The sequence below is a fragment of the Bactrocera dorsalis genome, chromosome 4 (genome assembly GCF_023373825.1).
Source record: "Bactrocera dorsalis isolate Fly_Bdor chromosome 4, ASM2337382v1, whole genome shotgun sequence".
Taxonomy (NCBI): Eukaryota; Metazoa; Arthropoda; class Insecta; order Diptera; family Tephritidae; genus Bactrocera; species Bactrocera dorsalis.
In genome coordinates, this window is record NC_064306.1 from 6,791,282 (window position 1) to 6,814,165 (window position 22,884).

General features: G+C 33.0%; 1 protein-coding gene across 4 annotated transcripts in view; it reads left to right on the forward strand.

Moving 5' to 3' along the window:
- Nucleotides 1-22,884, forward strand: part of LOC105232240 (optomotor-blind protein) — a 260,277-nt gene that overhangs the window by 37,081 nt on the left and 200,312 nt on the right. For all 4 annotated transcript variants that reach the window (XM_049455106.1, XM_049455105.1, XM_049455102.1 and 1 more), the window contains exon 2: nucleotides 4,975-7,638. In XM_049455106.1, the coding sequence (XP_049311063.1) occupies nucleotides 6,569-7,638 (1,070 nt within the window). In that variant the 5' untranslated portion in view covers nucleotides 4,975-6,568. The remainder of the gene's footprint in view (nucleotides 1-4,974; nucleotides 7,639-22,884) is intronic.

Genomic DNA, 22,884 nt, shown 5'->3' on the forward strand with positions numbered 1-22,884 from the left:
ATACAAACACACATGCGTACGCATTTCGCTAATTCCTTAGCTGCTGCCTCGACTTCATTATCATCACCTTATTACTGTATTTAATTTATTTTATCTGCGCCACATATCGCGGACACTCACTCGCCCGACGCCATCGTCCATCTTGCAGCGCGTCAACGCACGAACACAAACACACACCCACAAACACGAGCATACTTGCTTGCCTGTGAATGCAAACACCTCCTTCACGCTACACACTAGCAAGAACAGCAACAAAAGCAGCAGGAACAACAACAACACGATAAGCAACAACAAACAGTTTGACCAACCGACCGTTAGGACCCTTGCGCTTCTTCAACTACTTGCCTGCCTGCCTGCTTAGCTTGGCTTGGCTGCTTGCTCTTTTGCAACGCCATCACCATGCTTGCAACAACAACAAACAATAAAGGTAGCAAATATTCTTTTTCTGCTTCTCTTCTCCCACTTCCTTTTACTTTTTTGCCATTTTCGCTTTTGGCCAGCAGCAAGTCAGGTTTGTATTTGCTTTGTTCATCTTCACGTGGCTGTTATTGTTGTTGTTGCATTTTATTTTTGTCACCTGCACTTAACACCATAGCGTTGTCTCTTTTTTTCACACTCCATCGCGCGCCATCTTTGCGCGACGGCGCCGAATTTGAACTCTTAACACGGCCCCAATGTCGTTCTCGACGTTGTGTTGCGGTCGCCGACGTTCTCGTAGTTGTTGCTGTTGTTGCGCTCATCATCCACATCGTCGTCGGTGCCGTCGTTGCCGCAGTCAACACTTTCACACACGCGGGCGGCTAGAGAGATAACTCGCCTTGGTCGCCTAACACTTGAGTGCATCTGTGTGTGTGTGTTTCGTTTGCTTTGGCGTCTTTCACACGACATTGGTGCGACAGTGGCGCTCTTTGGTTGGCGATTGGATACAAATTGCAATTTGGGGTATATGCTGGGATACATGTTGGGAAATATCTAAACTCAGTGCTCCAATGTAAAAGAAAATCAAAAATAGTATAAATTACATACATACATATGTACATAATAAAAATATATAAAACAAAATTTATGAAAAATATAAATAAAAAATAATACAAAAAATTAAAAAAAAATAATAATTAATTAAATTAAAGAAAAACTATATTAAAATTAAAATAAATTTTATTAAATTAAATTAAAGTAAATAATTAATTGAAATTAATAATTAATTTAATTAAACTAAATTAAAGTAAATATTTCATTAAACTATATTAAAATTAAAATAAATTTTATTAAATTAAATTAAAGAAAGTAATTGATTGAAATTAATAATTAATTTTATTAAACTAAATTAAAGTAAATAATTAATTAAACTATATTAAATGAAAAAAAAATTGAATAAAAAATTAATTAAATAAAATTATTAAAAAATCCACATGATAATAACCATAAAATTAAAAAGAAAGTTTGATTTTGTTTAATTTTTAACAAATTGAAGAATAAAAAATTCCTAAAAAAATTAAAAATTAAAAGAATTTAAAAAATTAAAAGAAAAATAATTAATTAAATTAAAAAAACTATTTTAAAAATTAAAATAAATTATATTAAATTATTAATTAATTGAAATTAATAATTAATTCAATAATTAATTAAATTTATTAAACTAGTTTAATTTAATTAAACTAAATAATTAATTTAATTAAACTAAATAATTAATTTAACTATATTAAATGAAAAAAATAAAATAAAAATTAATTAAAATAAAATTATTAAAAAATCCATATAATTAAAAAAATAACCATAAAATAAAAAGGAAGTTTGATTTTGTTTAATTTTTAACAAATACAGGAATAAAAAATTCATAAAAAAATTAAAAAAAGAAAATTTAAAAATTAAGAGAATTAAAAAATTAATAAAATTAAATAATTAAAAAAAATTTAATTTTTAACAGATAAAAAAATCCCCAAAAAAATTAAGTACAAAAAAATAAAACATAAAAAATAAATAAAAATACAACTAAATATAAATAAAATAAAAATAATAAAAAAATAAAAAAAAATAATTTAAAAAAATTAAATTTGAAAAAATATCTAATAAAATTTATTGGTTTTTAACTAATTTTTTTCTTAGTAAATATGCAATTTTAGCGAGAGTTTTATATCAAAAAACTGCTTTGCTTAGCTTTTGAAAAATATTTTCGGAAGTTAGGAAAACTAGACTCAAAGCCATTCAACTATTTAATATGTTTTTACTTTTTACTTATTAGACCAGGACCTAGAAATTACAAATTAGTGATCAAAATTTTGAAAAAGAACAGTAAATCTTCAAATATACTTTGAAATTTGCTGTGCTGTGCAATGCAATGTTCTGTTCCTTAAATGATGAGATAAATGCTTGAGGATTGCACTGCGACCTAGGGTCTATTGTGCCCAAATTGAATGATTGATTAATGTCAATTCCATATCTTCTTGCGCTTTTGGCGTCTTATGTTGACTTTGAATGCAAAACCAAGGCCAAAAATTGGTAAAAGAGGAGCTTTCTTCAGGGAGTTGCTCATAAATTTCACACTAGACCACTCTTCATTTTTTAGAAGTTATGTAAGTTATGTTATAAACTAGTATCTTATGCCTTCAATTACTGAAAAAACTCGTCAATTTTCTGTTCTTCACTTTAAAGTGCTTTACACTGGAGGAGGATATTGATAGTGAGGCTGTGGAGTTTGAAAAATACGCGTCAAGCGCAGGCATCCTGTAGGATGACTACTCCTTTTGGACCTAGCCACTGAACTCCATCTGGTATCGCAAAGGACCAAAACTAGTCTATGCGTGGCTTATTGGTCTACCAGATTTACTTAACCTAACCTTATAGTGCCTTACATTGGCTTTTGAAGTTCAAATGGCTCATATGAAGCAACTTGTATGTATCAGTTAACTTCGTCTTCATCTCTTCTTGATTTGAGAATGACCTACGCTGCCTTCATGAATTCAAACAACTTTCATATACTGTGCCACTTCGCAACTTATCTTTTCTTAACTTTCAAAAGTAGAAAGCTAGTCAAAAGAAAAGAAATAGTTCAAAAGTCTTGAGTGCAAGAGTTGCAAGAGTCCAAATTTCAAGTAGATCGGGCTTAAAATGATTTTTCCAACGAAAATTACTTTTACAGAGGATCTCAAAGATGTAGCTGGGTTCATAAATGGATAATGCCAATTGCTAAGGCTCGTTTCAACAATTTTATAGCCTTAAAAGGCATCCAGTGTACCAAAAAAATATTTCTTATATTTTCAAAAAATTTTCATTAATAATTTAAAAGTAAAAATAAAAAAAATTATTGAACAAAAATATTTATTTAATTTTTAAAAAAAACTATAATATAAGTACATATATATTAAAAAAAAAAAATAAAAAATATACTCTCTTATATATTTTCAAACCAAAAACGTTGCTGTTCTGCCACACTCCTAACATTTTACTTGCGCTCCTCTCAAAAAATAAATCACTGCATGATCCACTGTCGCGCACATTTATCACACGTACAATCGGCAGGCAGGCAACAAACACACGCGCATGCAATCTTATGGCCAACACGAAGCCAAACAGCCAGTGCTAGCGAATGCGACAAAACCAGCGCCTACACACACGCCAATGCTAGCGCAACAACACTAACAACAAGCGGTGCGGCTAAGCTCAGCACCACCTACCTGCGCCATGACGGCGTCTCACACTGCACGCCCGCTTGCCCACATGCTACCAAATAAAGCTACGACGGCCGTTGAACGACTGGCTGGTCGTCACAACACACACAAATATAATAAAAAATAGAGCCACATACACACACTCACTTGTGAATGTGAGCAATCAAAGCAGCGTAGCAAAAAATATGCGACGTTGTCGCCAGAAAGTGCGAAATTCATGCTGCTGCTGCTGCTGCTTCCTCTCTTCTGCCACACAAACTAGCTAACTTGTTTTTGTTTTTTCATTTTTCGTTTTCTTATTACGTATCTTGGCGCTTTGGTGTCACCAGTCTTGTTAGCCCTAACGCTTTTTTGCGGCGCTGCCAGCGCCATGACAAACACATTAACGCGCGCTGCTTCTTATTGGAATAAACGACGAGTAAGACCAATACACACAGCAGCGCAGGCATACCGGTTTCTGATTTCAATTCATTATTTTGCTCGCCAGCTATGCCATACACCAGCGCTTCTTATTAGCGTTGCTACTTTTAGGCGCTACAGTCGACGCAGCCGCGCGCGTCGGCGTCAGCGCGCTGCTTATAACTATAAGTGCTTGCCTACATTAGCAAGCAACTCGCTCGTTTGCTGCGCGCTCGTGTAGACCAGGCGCTCGCCACTCGCTCGTTGCTGGCTCAGCTGCGCGCCGGCACACACACATTCAAACGCCGCTATGCGCTGCGCTGCCAATACGTTTGCCAGCGCGCTCTACACTCTCCTTGCCGCTGCCGCTGCGCTACGTGCGCTGTACAAGACTGGTTTTTGGGGGGTTGCGCCGCTTCGGCGAGTACGTGTATTTTCCAGTTTGCAAGCGACCGGCGTGTAGTGCGTATCTCGGCTGCCAGTGTGTATATTGAAAGTCAAAATAGTGTTGTTTTTTTCTGTTTCGTTCGCAATTGTGTGCGCTGGTTTACTCGCCTTTTCAAAAAAAATTCTTACTCGATTTCTCGTGTGCAGCAAGTACGCTTTTCAAATCAACGTCGTCGTGTGCGTTTCATAGAAAGATTATGTATTGTTTAGCCGCCGCTAAAACGCGCATTTGCATTTTTACGCCAAAATATTTTATTTTCACAAAAAGAAATAGTTGCAAAACTTGTCTCAAGCAAAGCGCGTACACAGCGACACTTTGAGGGCGTAAGCGTAAAGCCGCCGGAACTGTCACGCGTCACATGTCAGCGCGCTCGCCGCATAATGCAAAATAAAACCGTGTAGAGAGTACCAAAAAGAATATTAAATGAATTTTTACTAATTTTTAACTTTCAATTTACAGTGAAATTGGAAAAGCGGCCGCGGCAAAACAACAAATAAACAAGGCGCAGCGCAAAAATAAGCAAGCGCGGCGAATTAAGTGCAAGTGCGAACTAACTGTGTATAAAAACTAATTAAAAATAAAAAAATTAACAAAAATTTGTAAAAAAATTTACAAAAAAATTAAGAAAATTAAAAATAATTTAAAGAAAATTAAAAATAATTAATATAATTAAAAAAAATTATAAAAAATTAAAGAAATACACAATTTTTCCAAAAAATTATAAAGAGAATTTTTAAAAAATTGAAAATTTTGTAAACAAATATTTTTAAAAATTAAGAAGATTTGTGCATAACTCAAAAAGCTAGCGGAAAAGTGCAATTCTAACTGTAAACGCGTCGTGTAAATTAGTGTGAAGGCAGCAAAACATTAACAGACGTGCGAAAAAATATTAAAAAAAAATGTATAAAAATTTAAAAAATTAAAATAAAGTGTGCATAAACTTATTTTAACTAAATTTCAGTGTTTTGCAACAACTTTTGTCATGTTGCAAGCAAATATAAAGTGCATAAAAAACTGTTACTGTGTTTTGCAACCTTACTAAACGTGTTGCAAGCAGCTGTGTAAGCATTAAAGCAACAATAAATACAACAAAACAGCAGCAGACAATTGCAACAACAACAAAAACGTGTGGCAAGTGTATAACAAGTGTAAATATATCAAAAAATATTTTTAAAAAAAGTTTTAAAAAATTACAAAAACTGCATAAATTTGTAAAACAAGTTTTTGAAATTTTCAAAAAATTAAAATTTAATTAAAAAAAATTAAAAATTAATAATAAAAATTAAAGTTTAATACAAAAATTAAAATTTAATACAAAAATTTCAACATCAAAGTGAAAAAATTAAACTGAAAAAGAAAATTGAAGGCAAGCGGTGTATAAATATACAGAAAGCAAAGCAAAGTCGGCTGCAAGAGGCCACAAAAAGCGGCGTCGGAGATATAGATTGCTACAAAAAGTGCAAGAAGCGCGCTTATAAATAGAAAATCAAAGGTCTAAGGCGGCTTGAAGGCAGCAAATTTTGTTGAAAAAGTCTGGAGACTAAGTGAAAAGCATAGAAAGGCCGTGCAGTGAAATAGTAGAGCTTTTAAGCTCAAAAAAAGCACTAAATATAGCGCTCCATAACGGCAACTGCAGAGGAGACTAGTGACGAAAGCCGTGAAAACCAAAATTTAAGCGATCTAAACAAGTAAAAGTGTATGCTGCGCTAAAAATTTAAACCAAACAAGCAGCGAGCCGAGCTTAGTGCGAAGAAGTGGCAAGGCAGCGCAACAAAAAAGCGACCAAAAGTGAAAGCGCACAACTTGTGGCAAAGAAACAAAGCTTAAATAAAGTTCTAAAGTGAATTTTAGGGAGCTGCTAGCCCAGTAAAATCTAGTTGCCGGTTTGTAGGCGCCTGTCAGACTCCAAACCTTAAAAAAGAGCCAGCAAAAATCCGCGCTCGGTAACCGTTGTACAACTTGCTACGCAATATTGCCGCATTGCGTGTGGCTGGCAATTGCTAAGTAGACGCGCTTTTTGCATATCCCCGCTGTTGCTGGAAAGTGTAATGTAATGAGATACGACGTTCAAGAGTTGCTTCATCAGTCTGCTGAGGATCCATTCGCCAGGTTTGCAAATGGGATGGCATATCATCCATTTCTGCAACTCTCCCGACCCACTGACTTCAGCGTGTCGTCGCTGTTGACGGCGGGCACACAGGCACAACAGGCTAGTAACGCCGCCGCCGCTGCAGCAGCCGGTGATTTAGGTGCAGGCGGCGGTAATACCGTCTTGAGCGCGGCCACCTCACCCGCACAGCCACACCAGCAGCAAGCGCCACCAACTACACCCACTAGTGCGGCAGCACTCTTGCAACAACACCAACAGCAGCAACAGCAATTGCATTTGCAACAGCAACAGCACCATCAACAGCAGTTGCTTTGCGGCGCCGGTCAAGCATCACCGGTCGGTGGCCAACAGCCGCCACTCTTATCGCCTGGCAATAACAATAATACCAGCGCTGGCATTGGCAGCAAATCGGGCAGCAATAATAATAATAGCAACCGCAATACACCCACCACAACTAATAGTAATAACAACAACAACGATCCTCAAAGTAGCAACAATAATTTGTCGTCGCAACAGCCACTAGCTCATCCAGCCGCGTCACATTTGTCATCGCCGCATTTGTCGCCGCATCGTCAACCGCCGCCGCATCCGCACGCACATCCCGCACAACCGCCACCGCCTGCGCCACAGCATCCACATCACTCGCCGGTGCCCGGTCATCACGCTTTGGGGCCACACCTGCCGCAACAGGCCTACTTTCCTGCGGCCGCATTAGCTGCGCTCGCCGGCAGTCCGGCTGGTCCACATCCCGGTCTATATCCGGCCGGTCTGCGTTTCCCGCCCCATCATCCACACGCCCATCACCCGTTGGGCACACCCTACACCACCGCTGAGGACGTGGTGCTCGCATCAGCTGTGGCGCATCAATTGCATCCGGCAATGAGACCGTTGCGTGCGTTACAACCCGAGGATGACGGGGTCGTCGACGATCCGAAGGTGACGCTGGAGGGCAAGGACTTGTGGGAGAAGTTCCACAAGCTCGGCACGGAGATGGTGATTACCAAAAGTGGACGGTAAGTCAAACAAATCATTATTACTCTAAATAAAATAAGTTAGTGTCAGAAATTTGTGAGGTTCCGTATAGAAGTGTTTTTGAAAATATCAAATAAGTGAAATTTAAGACTGCGTGGACCCCTCTACTTTTTTGAAGAATGCTTTCGAAGCTTAAAACTATTTTGTTGGTATGCTAAAATGCTTTTCTACGAATAACTTGCGAGGTTATGTGTCGAAGAGCTTAGAGATATACCAGTTAAGTGAAATATGAGGCTGCTTGGACACCTCTACTGTGTTGGAGTATATTTCCGAGCCTTGAAGCTCTTCCGTACAAATTCTACAATGTTTTTCCCAATTAATTTGTGAGGTTATGTGTTAAAAAAATAATCTAGAAAGTGCAAGTTGAGACTGCATTGAATCTCATAACGGCTGGAGGTGATTCTTTTGGTTCGAAGAGCTCTTCGGTAACCTTATATGTACTCAAAAAAGTGCCTAACTAGTGTATTTGAAGAAAAAGAAAAGAAAAGAAAGATTATAGAAAACGCAAAATTTGAGCTCGTTAGATTGTGCCAGTAATTCTTTCAGGGTTATAAGGTGAAAAAATGTTTGAAAATGAAATTCGAGGCTGCATTGAACCTCGTTAGTGCATGGAAGTGATTCTTCCGATTCGAAGCGCTATTCAGTAAACGTGTATGCATTCTAAAATGAATTATCCTCGAGTGATTTGTGAGTTTATGTGCAAAACAATTCTGGAAAGTGAATTTCGGCCCGAATTTGAACCCTATGAGAGTCTTGAAGTGATTCGTTCGTTGAAAAAAGTGCTTTTTGTGGCTTCTGTGTGTTCTAAAACATTTTTGCTCGAGTAATTTTTGAAGTTATGGATAAAAGAAGGTTCTCCGAAATTCTTTAGTGACCTTACATTTATTCCAAAGCATTTCTAATGCACAATATTGAGGTTATGTGTTAGAAAAAGTATAGAAAGTGAACCGTAAGTGAACTTTGGGCTACGTTGTTCACAGTTAGATGCTTTTAGGAACTCTGCGGATATTAAGAGATGCTTTAGTAACCATATATGCATTCTAAAATGCTTTTCTTCGAGTAATGCTTTGAGGTTATGTGTACAAAATTTGAAGAAAATAAAAATTTAAGCTGGCTAATAGCCAGTTAGAGTCTTCAAGCGATTCTTTCAACGCTAAATTTTGTTTCAGTTGTCATATGACTATTTTAAAATGCTTTTCTTCGAGTAATGCTTTGAGGTTATGTGTAGGCAATATTCAGTAAGACTCTTCAAGTGATTCTTTCAACGCTAAATATTATTGCGGTTGTCATATATACATTTTAAAATGTTTTTCGTCGAGAAATTATTTGAGGTTAGATATGTGTAAAAAAAATTGAAGAAAATAAAATTTTAAGCTTTGTAACACCCTATACCTATTCTTCTAAGCTTTTTTGCTACGAATTGTGAGGTTATGTGAAAAAATATAGTAATTGTGTTAGATTAATGAATCTGTAGGCCGCTTCTAATACCGTTATATAATTTTTGCAACTCTTTAGCAGTTTTTGTTAAGCCATATTGCATTCTAATAATTTTTCACCTCATCACTTTTGAGGTTATGTTCGCAAAAATTAAAAAGCTGAGTCTAATATAGCAAATGGCACCACTCAAGTGTCTTTATATGACTTTTGTTACTAAACATTTTACTTTTAGTACCGTTATGTGTCTACCAAAGCACTTTCAACACGAATTTTTGAGGTTAGGTACAAAATTTTTTTTTAAAGCTCAGCTGTTCTGTGCAAATTTAGACTACTGTGTGCTTTATAACTGTGTCTACTTGATTTTTGCCACGCTGCCGTTACTTTCAGCAATTTTTGCACACTTCAAATACTCGTAACGCCGCTCTAGTGTTCTTCAACGCTTTACACCATTTGCCGTCGGTAAATGGCGTACTTCGAAAATCCTAACCTGGAGATGGCGTGAATTTAATACAAATAATATATATATATATACTTTATTGTAAAAAACAGTGTTTTGCGTGTTCGGTGTCATACTGCCACACACCCCTTAAGTGCCTAGTGCCTACAAGCGGAACACAAACAACCCCGTCGTCTGTTCGTCAATGCAAATGACAGCCGGTATGCGGCAATATGGTGGAGGGGTGGCTGTTCTTGAGAAATAATGCATTTTATAGGCGCTTTATACACACAAGGCAAATGATTAATCAAAGTGGATTTGAGTGTGATACACAACATAAGTACAAACATACACACGCACATGCATACAGACAGTTGTAGCCTAGGCTTGTAAAACATAAGCTTGATGCATAAGTGAAATAATTGTCTCAAATGGTTTGTCGCAGTAAGCGAACCGGTTTGCTAGCGCGACGCAAAAGCTCGGCATATCAAAAGATCTGTAAATTTTTTGTATGAAATTGCTTGAATTTCTAGGTTATATAATTCGGTTGTCTATTGAAATGAATAAACAAAGAATTTTCTCTGGAAATATAACAATAATTTAAAGAAAATCAGTTGGCACTTACGTTATACAACTGCTGCAGTCATATCTAACCGTTATTGAGTTGTACCGCTGTTGAAAAATCTGGTTTCCGCAATTTGAGGTTATATTTTCTTCGAAGCACTTTTCTTGAAACACTTTTTAAAACTTTTTATTTAACACTTTTTAGCACGAAACACTTTTTTTTTTTTGCACTTACCACCTATTTTTCTTCACTTACTTCACTTGCTACCTATTTTTTTAACACTTTTCTTTTAATACGAGTACGTTTTATTACTTTTCCCTAAACACTTTTCACTTTTCACTTATCACTTTTTATTTCTGAAAAGAGAAGAAAACAGTTATAAATAAAAGAAGTTTCAACATTCCTAATCCATTAAAAATAAATCTGTAATGGTCTGTGTATACTTATGTCAGACCTTATCTTACATTATATAATCAAATGCTACAAAATATACACCATAAATAAAATTCACTCAAATTAATTTCAAATTAATAATTTTTTCAACTTTAAAAACAAAGTTTCATAGAAGTAGCAAGTTTCTCAAACAGTTAGCGTTGCAAATATAGGTTCGAAAATACTTGAAAAAAAGTGAAAAATTCTCTACTTCCTTCACTGTCAGCTGAAAACTGTGCACACCACTTTACTTCCTTTGCTGTCCAAAAACAGTAGAGAAACAGCTTAGTAAAACAGTATGAGTAAAAGGAGGCTCAAATAGTTCCTAAGAGTATTTTACGAGCACTCTTGGTCGATTGAATTGTGTTCCATGAACTTCGGTTAACTATGTATATGTATATCGTCATCGTACAACGTACAACGTGTCATCAAAACAATCGAAATTGAGTTTTTTATTGCTTACGATGCACTGCATCAATTTTAGCTTCCGCTGTCAGATATAACCTATATATAACCTATATATAACCCTTATATAACCAATATATAACCAATATATAACCACTATATAACCAACATATAACCATTTTATAACCAAAACTAATTTTTTTAATATGAATGGTTTCTGTTATATCGTTTTTCCTTCACCTGTAGACTTACAAGTATTGTATGTATCGTTAGATTGTGCCAGTAATTCTTTCAGGGTTCAGGATTCTCAAGTTATTTTTATAAAATTTATGAGGTGTGTTTCATGACAGTTTTCTACTATTTAAATTTCCACAATTACTATACAGATGTTATGTAGTGCTTTTTTCCTAGATTCTCCTGAGTTTTTTTCTTCAAAAGTGAGCTCTGTAAATATTTCGTGGTTTTCGTCAAGCAAAAATAATTTCATGAGTGCTTTCTATAAACTGTTTCTAGAAGCAACCTACCAGATGTTATCAAAATTTTTCTCATTGGAGTTTTCTGGGTTTTTGGTTCCAAAATGAGCTTTCTGTTATAGATAATTCATGGTTTTCTACACTCTTTGAACACAAAAGTCATGATAGCTTTCTACCCTTGAAGCTACCACAATAACTGTGCAGAAGTTCTGTGCATTTCTTTCTTGGAGTCGCCTTGCTTTCTAGTTCTCAATAGCGCTATTTTGATGTTACAAATAGTATTTTAAGAGTTTCTCAAGACTTTTCAGTTACTGTCACATGATTTGCTGTGTTCTGAAGCTTGTTTTTTTGTTACCTCGCTTGGAACATACCAAAGGTTACGCCTCAGATATTCAGACGAGTGTTTTATGAGCGTTTTTTGGAAAAGGTATACAGCCGATCAGATCAGATCAAATGTTTAAAAAAGTGTTTTATGAGTGTCTTATTGGAAAGTTATCCCTCATATGTTAAAAAAAAATAATGTCTTTTCCGACTTTCTCTAATATCTAGGCCTTTTAATTGTATTGTCGTTAAGTATTTTTTCTGAAAGCTTGCTATTTCATTTTGTTAAGATCTATATATTAAATATTTAAGTTAAGGCTATGACGGTTAGGTCGAGTATTTGTCAGTGTGTGGACAGTTCCTTATGATTTCTATGCGCCTAGTTTATATATTAGATATTAAATCTACTTCATAGGCATTAGAATTTATGTTTGGGCAAAGTTTTTACTTCTCAGCTACCATCTTCTTTTTCAACACAATTCTTTAATTTAAGATATGTTGGTTTTAAAATTGGTTTTGATTAACCAAAGAAGCAAATGAAACCCTTTGCTCGTTTTAAAGCAACTTCTAATGATCTTTTCCACCTTTTTTTGATTTTTGTGGACCCACATTGGTCTTAGACTTCCCCTTCACCAGCTTTCATAGTCAAAATTGCACAGTTAACTTTTCTAATCTAATCTAAAAGCAAATCAAACCAAAAAATTTGAAAAAAATTTAAAATTTGTACAAATTTTTCCCAAAATCTTCAGCTGGCAACAGTTCACTTAAGTAGTTACATAAGTATCACTTACGGCTTCTAACTTCGCGAAAAGTTTGCACAAACTGTTTGATCGCCAGTTCATGGTCACCGGCTGTCTGCGCATAACTTTTCTATGAAATGCAATTAAAACATTGAATTTGCCGCGTCCAAAAAAACGCTTTAAGTGACCCCCGAAAATTAGCTTAACCCTTAGTGTTTACAGCGTTGCTACTTAGGCACATAATTAATTTCGCTGATAGCTGTTATCTATTGCAATTTTTAGCGTTAAACACAGGCGCGCACACACACACATGCAGCGTGGAGCTGCCATATTTTTATCAACTCAACCGTTGGCATGACTTCACTTTCGCTTTCTGGCTGCAGCGCGCAGGCAGCTGTTGAGTTAATATTTAAATATTTGCTAGTATATTTTAATTTATTAGCTTTCAGTTTTCAGTTTTCAGTGGGTGTTCTGCTTTTCAGATTTCTGCTTTTAATAATTTAATTTTTCTTGGAGTTTTTGGTTTTCGCAAGAATGTCACTTTCGCAAGCGTCTTGCTCACTTGAATTACAATATTTGCGGCGCGCAAACAGTTAACCGGATTTTTATCTTAATTTGCGTGCAGTTATAAAATGTTTTATTTTTGTTGTTTATTTTATAATATTTTTTTAATTTTATTTTATTTATAAATTTTTTTAATTTCATAAAGTCTTTAATTTTTTAATGTTTAAAATTAATTTTTTTTACTACTAAAAATTTTTATTTTTTACTTAATTAAATATTTTAACAAAATTTTTCTAATCATTTTATTTGTTTTCTACTTTTTCAAATTTTTAGTTTTTTAATTTTCTAAATTTTTTAAATTATATTAATTTTTAAACTTTTCTAATTTTAATAATTTTTTATTTATATTAATTTTTAAACTTTTCTAATTTTTTTAATTACATTAATTTTTAATTTTTCTAGTTTTATTAATTTTTGAAATTATGTTAATTTCTAAATTTTTCTAATTTTTTAAATTTTACTAATTTTTAAATTTTTCTAATTTTTTAAATTTTACTAATTTTTTAAGTTAAGTTAATTTTTAAATTTTTCTAATTTTCTAATTTTTTAAATTATGTTAATTTCTAATTTTTTTAATCTTTTAAATTTTACTAATCATGTTAATTTTTAATTTTTATAATTTCTTAAATTTTACTAATTTTTTAAATTTTATTAATTTTTTAAATTATGTTAATTTCTAAATTTTTCTAATTTCTTAAATTTTTCTAATCTTTTAAACTTTACTAATCATGTAAATTTTTAATGTTTCTAATTTTTACATTTTATTAAGTTTTTAAATCATGTTAATTTCTAATTTTTTAAATTTTACTAATTTTTTTAAATTATGTCAATTTTTTAATTTTTCTTATGTTTTTAATTAATGTAATTTTTAATTGTCTTTGCATTTGCATTGAACAGTCCTCAAAAGTCAATTTGTCGTCCAGCGCAAAAAGTAAAGCGTTATGTGTGCTTGTGCCAAAATAAATGCAAAATGCGAAGCTGATAACCGCATAGATTGTTTGTTGTTCAAGCAAATAGATAAGTTTCTTTAATTTTTTGGAAAAAAATCGAAGATAAGCGAAATTATCGCGAAAGTAATGAAATAATGGCAAATAAAAATGGAAGTGTAAATAAAAGTTAAAATAATTATAGAAAAATAACCGTAAAAAAATATGTAAATATGTATTTCGTTGAAAAAATAGTTAAAAAAATATCATAAAAATATGTAAGGCAATTAAAATAAAAAATGACAAAATTAAAATTAGAAAAATTAAAAAAAAAAAATTAATATAAAAAAAAGAAATATATAATATTAAAATATAAATATTATTAAAAAATATTTCAAAAAAAAATTTAAAAATGTATAAAAAAAGAACTGAAATGAAATATGAAATTATTAAATTCCGAATTAGAAGAAAGCGCCTGAATGCTTCCACCTCATCCTCCTCCATACAACTTCGGTAATAAGCGACTTTCAATGTTTTTAGCGTTACGAGAATACCTATTGGAAAATGTGCAGTTATAACCCTTACTATTGCGGCAAGATGAACTTTGCTTAGGGCAAGCAGTGCAGAAGATCTTCTGCGTTTCATTCTAGGCCAAAAAGTACTTGCAGTCACACAGGTTCGTTGACTAGGGCTTGCCAAGCGCACGCGAGGTCCATTGGTACAGTACCAATGAAGATCTAACTCCAATCTATTCCAATGCGAAGGGGCAAGGTTTAGCGAGCTCAGCGCTAATATTGCCGCTCTGCTGTCGGAGTGAATGTTCACCTCATAACCGCAGTATGTCGACCGCCACCTTAATAGCAGCCACTTTTGTCTGAAAAACATCACATTCATGCGATAACCTAAAGCTAAGTTTGGCGGAGAGTTTCTTACAGAAAATTCGCTCTATAAAGGTTTTCCCTATCTTCGACGCATCCGTGAGAGAGCTCACTGTGATTTTTTTCTTTTTTTGACTCCTACCCAGCCACATATCGCTCGTTGGTATGAGAGCAGAGAAAAAGCCGCAACGAGTAAATAAAATTAAAAAACAAAAAATAAAAAAAAATAAAATTGAAAAACAAAAAAAATAAAATACTAATAGCTCCAAAATTTTTATAATTTTTTTGTCTACATTTTTGGAAACTGTTTTTCTTTTTTTTTTTTGGAAAATTTTCTTCCTCATAATTTTTTCACAAATTATTCTCAATTTTTTATCATACATACAAAATTTTCAAATTAATAATAAACAAAAAAAAATGAAAAAATAAAAATTAATTTTTTTGAAAATTTTTCTTAATTTTTTACATTTTTTTTTAATTTCCCTCAAAAAAAAAATGACGCTTGCTTGACATGCGTTTGTTTAACTTCATCACCGCCTTGTCAAGCGGCCGCTTGAAGTCTTATGTACCAACTGTCTATGCTTTCGGTTGCCTAGCTGTCCGTTAACTGTCCGCCGGACATATTGCCTGCCAAGATACGCTACAAAATGCCGTCGCCGACGCCCTCGTCGCCGCCAAACGGTAAACATAACGGACCGTCAATAGCAAAAGCTAACCCACAACACATTTGTAAGGCTGTCCATCATTTTTTATTACATAAACATGCATACATAATATACATATATTTACATAAGCATAAGTGCAAGTGTCTGTATGTGTGTCTGTGTGTGTGTGCTGCTTGCTATTTGCAACAATTATCGCACTCAACGCTTGTTGGCAAGGCAAAAGTGTTGGCAATTGTTGGCGTACGCGAAGGTGCCCGTTTCACAGGCGGTGCGAGCGACGGCGGCGGCGGGCAGAATAACAAATAGCAACAACAACAGCTACAACAACAACAAATGCCAATTGTTATTAATGCATTGGCAGTTCATTTCATTAAAACAATAAATGTTGTTGCTTTGATGTTGTTGTTGTAAATCACTTTCAAGTGCATGACAACAACAACAAAACTACAACAACATGACTTCACTTACTTTATGATCTAACGGTAAGTGTGTTACCACACTTGCATTTTTTATGCGCGCCACGTTGTTGTTTTATTATACATATGTTGTTGTTTTATTAGTTATTATATTGTTGTTGTTGTTATTGCGCTTGCTAATGAGCGCACTTTAATTATGCGCGTCGCGGCATGCGTATTTTCGCGCTACCCCCATCTTGTTGCATGATACACATACAACAACGATGTTAAATTCACAACAACAACAACAAAAGTATGCAACAAAATCATAAAAAGCGCCGCCGCTCCGACAGCAACACGTGTAATTGCATTTCCAACCGAATTTGAGAATTTGCAACCTTCCACCGCGTTGTTGTTGCAACAATGTTGCATACCATGCAACAACAATTGGCAGAAAAAAAACCATATTTGAAAGCAACTACATATTTATGACTTTTTGTTATTTTAATTATTTCATTGCGCTGGCAATTGTTGCTTGTGGCATTGTGCACATGCATGCAACACACACACACACGCGCGCACAACCTGCAGCTGCCGATTTTTATGCGCTTTTATTCATTTATAGTTTTTCCTACAAACACCCTGTATATGTAGTCGGTGGCGTTGTGTGCGCGCGCTCACAATTATTCATGCAACAATGTTGAATTGAATTAATTTTGTTGTTTTATGTGGCACCTCCGCGCCGCAGCGCACTGCAGCGCATTTTAATGAATTTATTTTATTGAATTTTATTTCGCAATTTTTCCACTGCATCTACATTTTATTCATGCAATTTCAACGTGCTGCCATTGCTGTTATTGTTGCTGCTGCTGGCGTTGTTGTTGTTGTTGTTTATCGCATTTTGCACAACATTTGTTTTATTGCTTTTGACATTAATTAGTATTAATGTGCGGTCAACGGCAAAGGTGTCGGCGTAATTCCGCCCCAAAAGCGTTTGCCGTACGCTGCACCGCCCCTCGCCGCCGCCGCCGTCGTCGTTGCCAACGCGTGCGCTTCAAACATAGTAACATGTTCTAACAGCGCGCGCTCGGCGCTCAACTCGTTTGCACGTTTATCGATTGGCATGTCATTATGGTCGCTTGCTTGGTGTTGTTGTAATTATAATTGTTGTTGTTGTATTTGTATTTGTTGTTATTGTTGGTTTTTCTATCGCATATCTACAACAATGACAAACTAGTATCTGACAACATGCGATAGTCGCCTATTAACTATATTAAGTTGTACTTGTAGTTGTTGTTATTGTTTTAATCATATTTGCGCTCAGCTGCAAGCTTTTTCAAGCTTTTAATTTTATGGTGTCAACGGTGGCAAGGCTATTAATTTCAGCGTTTCCATTATTTTCATGGCACTTGCATTGCTTTTAATCGAAATCTTATTAAATTGGCAGCCGATATGTTTTTATGACGATAGAGAGATATTGCAACAACAACAGAAACATTGAAACTGAAAATTATTAGCAAGTAATTTCAAAAAATAATGCAAAAAAATTAAAAAAAAAAAACGGAATTTCAACGGAAAATGTCATAACATATTCCACTCGTGGAAAATATTACGAACAAAAACACCAAAAAATTCCAAAAAAAAATTAAAAATGAATTTAATAAATTAAAGAAAATTTATATAATTAATAAAAATTAAAAAAATAATTAAACAAATTTTAAATAATACCACTATATTATAAACAGAAATTTATTAAAAGAAAAAAATTAAATTAAGAATTAATTAAATTACTTAAGAAAAATTTTTTAATTAAGAAAATCATGGAAAAAATAATCAAATTTGTTATATAAAAATATTCAAAATGCAAAAAATTAAAAAATTAAAATAAAAAGTTAAAAAAAATTAAACAAATTTTAGATAAATAATATCACTATATTATAAACAGAAAATTTTTAAAAGAAAAAAATTAAATTAAGAATTAATCAAATTACTTTAGAAAATTTTTTTAATTAAGAAAATTATGGAGAAAATAATCAAACTTTTTATACAAAAATATTAAAAATGCAACAAATTAAAAAATTAAAATAAAAAAATTAAAGAAAATGTATATAATTAATAAAAATTAAAAAAAAATTAATACAATATATTATAAACAGTAATTTATTAAATGAAAAGATTTTAATTAAGATTTAATTAAATTGCTTAAGAAATTTTTTAATTCCGAAAATTAAGGAAAAAATTAAAAACGAAAAAATTAGTTTAGCAATAAAAAAGCAATAAATGAATAAAAATTATGAAAAATTTATATAATTAATAAAAATTTGAACAAAAAATTAAAAAATTTTAAATAAAATGTAACAAACAAAACAAAAATTACAAAAAATTAGGGAAAACCAAAGTGAAAAATTAAAAAAAAAATTATAAAATTAATTAATTAAAATTTTCCAACTAAAAAAATTATACAAAACAACTTAAAATTAAATAAACTAATTATTTAAGTTTTAGTTTATAAATAAATTTAAAAAAATTAATTATGTCAGGAAAATTATTTAAATAAATTTATAAAAATTAAACAAAAATTATAAATAAATTATAATAAATTAAAAAAATTATCCAAAAATTAGGAAAAATCGAAGTGAAAAAAAAATTAAAAAAAAAGTTATAAAATTGATTTTTTAAAATTTTGCAATTAAAAAAATTATACAAAACAACTTAAAATTAAATAAACTAATTTAAACTAGTTTCAGTTAATAAACAAATTTAAAAAAATTAATTATTACCTCACATAAAATTAAATTTAAAAAATTAAACAAAAATTATAAATAAAATATAACAAATTAAAAAATTATCAAAAAATTAGGGCAAATCGAAGTATAAAATTTATGACAATAAAGAAAACATATAAGACGGGAAATTAAAATTTCATAAAAAAAAATATGAAATATAAAAAAAATAAAATTATGTATTTTACATTATGGTAAAATAATAATTTCGGAAAATTTGTAATTAATAATTTATTTAATTAATTTTTTTTTAATTATTATTTTTTAATTATTTAATTAAATCCTTTTTAATTTTTGATTACATTAATTTTTTTAATTAACTTTTTTTAAATTTCTTAATTAATTTCTTAATTAATTTTTTATTAATTTTTTTAATTTTTAATATTTTTTTTAATTTTAGATTTTTTTAATATCAAATTTTGAGTGATTTTTTTGATTTAATTAATTTAATTATTAATTAACTAATTTAATCATTAATTAATATTACATAATTTTTAATTTCCTTTTCATTATATTTCTGCATAAATATTTTTATTACTACTTAATTATTTTTTTTTTTTACTTAACTCGCCTATTTAATAACTTGTTCGCAAGGGAATGACTTTCAAATACTTAGTTTTGCTATTGTTGTTTCGCGCACTTACAGTTAGACATTTGACCTTTTCTCATTAGATTTATGTAATTTGGTGGCGTAAGCGCGTGAAAGTTGTTAAATTTTTATTATTTTTTAATGACGAGTTATTTGCAGGCACTTAGCAAGGGTATTTTCGCCAGGTTCCCAGAGGTAAGAAGCTGTACTCATTGAGCTTTGACTCGTAAAATGAAAAGTGCTAGCGGCTTGTATTAATTGTTAACTGTATATGCTATAATTTATTTGCAATAAATAGTTTCTTGAACTCTGCTTACAAATTGCGCTGAACTCTGATTTAGTTAATTGAAAGTTTTAGTGTTGAAACAAATTAATGGAATTTTTTTCCAATTTACAACTGCTAATGAGTTAGTACTAATTAAAGACTTGTGAAAGCGGCAATGGCTGATGTAGAAAACATGTGGTTAGGTGGGGAGCTTGATTTATATAATAGAGTTAAGTGATTACATACGCTTTTCATGCAGAAAATGCACGAAAAACTTGAAACATACTGAAGGATCTAACTTAGTAGAAGTATCTATAATCTATTAATTCCAGTTTTAGGGCACTTAGGAAGCACAAATTCCTATACATAGCACAGCAACCCATTAAAACAGTCTTTACTTCGAAAGTTTAAGCTTTTTGCACAATTTTATTATCTCAAGAACCCCTCCCGTATTTCCAGAAGCAAGCTGCTAACGGCACAAAAGCTACAGAACTAAAAACTACATTATCGATAAAATCAAAAGCAGCAACAAAAGTGAGTGCAGCACATCCAACAACAACAAGAAGCAGCACGAACGAAAAAGCAAAAAAAAAAACGAAAGCAGACAGAACAGCAATTAGCATTTCGTTTATGAAAATCAAATCCAATTCAATTTAAGCGCAATTAGCAACAACAACAATAATATTACTAAGAATAACAGCAACACAGCTAACAATAACAACAACACTAGAACTAACAATAACAAAAGCGACAATCTGCGGCAATTGAAAATGTCAGCGAATGCCTTTCAAAAAATCACACAGCAACATAAAGGGGACAAACAAAAAATAAGAACAAGCGAAAAAAAAATAAAACAAAAACAAATCGCGCACCACTTGCTGGTGGGAAAATGATTTAACAAGGCACGTCCGGATTTTCCATGCCGAATTCGCAATTTTTTGCAGTTGTTGTTGTCAATGCGCCTGCACGAGTTTGTGTGGCTGTCAACAAGCGCGAACGTGTACGCGCGAGCTAGTGTGAGCGCATGGGGGCGCGAAATTTGCCGCTTGCAACACAGCATGGCGGCGATGGCGGCGGCGACGACAGTACGCTAAGCCGCTAGCCAGCGGTACAGCGTGCAACGTGTCAAAATGTGTCGTCAATGCGCCATAGCATAAAATTAAAATCATATTTCTGTTGCAACAACAATAAAATTGTAAAACAAAAACAACAAGAAATCAATGTTGCAGCGTATACAAGTGATTGTTGCAAGTCGCAAGAGGGCACGCTGGCAATCTATAAATTGTGCACTAACCTTATGCCGTTATTGGTGTTGTTGCTGTAATTTTCTGCATTTGGCAAATTGTCATTGTCAGCCGTCATTAATTGTGTGCGACTGTTGCAACATGCGACATTCGAATGTGCAAAAATGCATTTTTTGCGGAATTTCTTTGGTGTTTTACTTTAATTGGTTGTGTTTGTGTTGGCGTTTGCCACTACAAGTTGCATGTGTTGGCTGCTAGTGGTTTTTTGTTGCATTTTATTGCAATGATTTATTTGCCCTCAAATAGATCAAAGCTTGTCGACTTGCGTTACACTCAAGCGCAAATTGAAGTGTGAGGCTGTGCGCACTTACTTGTGGCAAGTTAAGTATTTGGGAAGAAGCACAAGTAAGGTGCTGTGGAAACCGAAATTAAGTGTGTGCATGCGGAGATGCATAATTTTTAACAAAAAATATTTTTTAGTTCATGTTGCAAGTTGTTAAAATCGCGCGTTATGGCTTGAAAGTAACGTTATTTTACCTTATATAAAAATTAAGTTTGCGTGCAACACAAACCAATGCATTTTGTGGCATGTTGCAAGTATTATAAACAGCTAAAACTTTAGTTACTTTTTTTAAGGTATGCAAATCACATACTTATAAGCAAGCAGGTACAGGAAAAGCGTTGTAGCAACATAAAATAAGTGTATTAACATAGAGTTGTAAGATTTGTAGCAAAATATATTTTTTAGTTTATGTTGCAAGTTGTTAAAGTCGCGCGTTTGCATTTGTTAGGACAGTTATTTAACTTTGTACAACCATTAAGTTTCAGTGCAATACGAAAAAGTGCATATTTTACCATGTTGCAAGTATAAAAAAGAGCTAAAGCTATAATTATTGCGCGCAATGCATTGCTAGTCACTTAAACTTCTTTCTTTATTTCATAATAATTCATTCTAGCAATAAATAGCAAATATTTGCTTGAGTTGCAAGTAAAATACCGTTGTTGCAAGTTGCAATTTCAGCGTTTAATGCAAAATAACGCACAGAAATTAGCGTCATATGCTTTTAAAATTATATTTCCTTTGCATTATACAGTCGCAACAAGCATGTTGCACATTTGTAGGTTGCAACACCTTCAGAAATTTATTTTTTCCTACCCGCAAGCGACTATTTCACTTTAAAACTAATTATATTACCTGAGAATGCCACTTTGCCATATGTTGCAAGTTACTACATATACATTAAAGAGCAACTTAAATCATTGTAACTGCTCTGCGCTCAGCAGACATCATTGTGCACTAGCCATTTGCATGCATATTGCACTTAAAAGCAACTTGCCATAATAAATTTTCCAGCATAATGCTTTAAATCGTACTATTGTTGCAATATTAGCGACTCAATTAAGTTGAATTTGTAGTGCAAAGTTTACTTGCAACGCTGTATGCATGTGGCACACATTTAAATGCGCGCAGTAATGCGTGTGTAATGTTAATGTTGCCAACAATCATACAGAATACAACGAAAATTGCATGTGGCAAGCAAAAGTGGCACGCACGACAGCGCGCCATGGCCATGCAAATATATATGCTTGTGTTAGTAATAAGTTGATTAAGGCATGCACACGAAAAAAAAGCGCTTTAAATGCGTATATACGCGGCAGCGGGAAAAAAGCACAAAGCGCTTTTACAACAATAATGCCACAGATTTGTTGTTTGTGCGAAAGTAAATTAAAAATTTTGCGCATTTAATTTCTCGCGCAATATTTTTCCACGCAGCGCTGGTTTCTGCCACATTCATTTTTTTCTTTTTTTTTTCATTTGAAACGTTTATTTTACTGCCACTGCGTTGCTAGTTACGCGTACTTGCCACAAGTTGTTGCAAGTTGTGCAAATTGTAAATTTGTTTTAACGCCACAGCACGCAAGCACAGTTACCTGCACACACACACGCTTGCTCCTGTGTCCGCGCCAAAAGCACTCGTTGGCGGCAGCGCAATCTTGCAACATCATACCACACATCAAGCTGCATTAAGGGCGCTTAATTTTTTTGTGATTTTAAGTTTTCCGTTGCATTTTTTGTGAACCACCAGCTAAAATAAACAACGGCGCGTA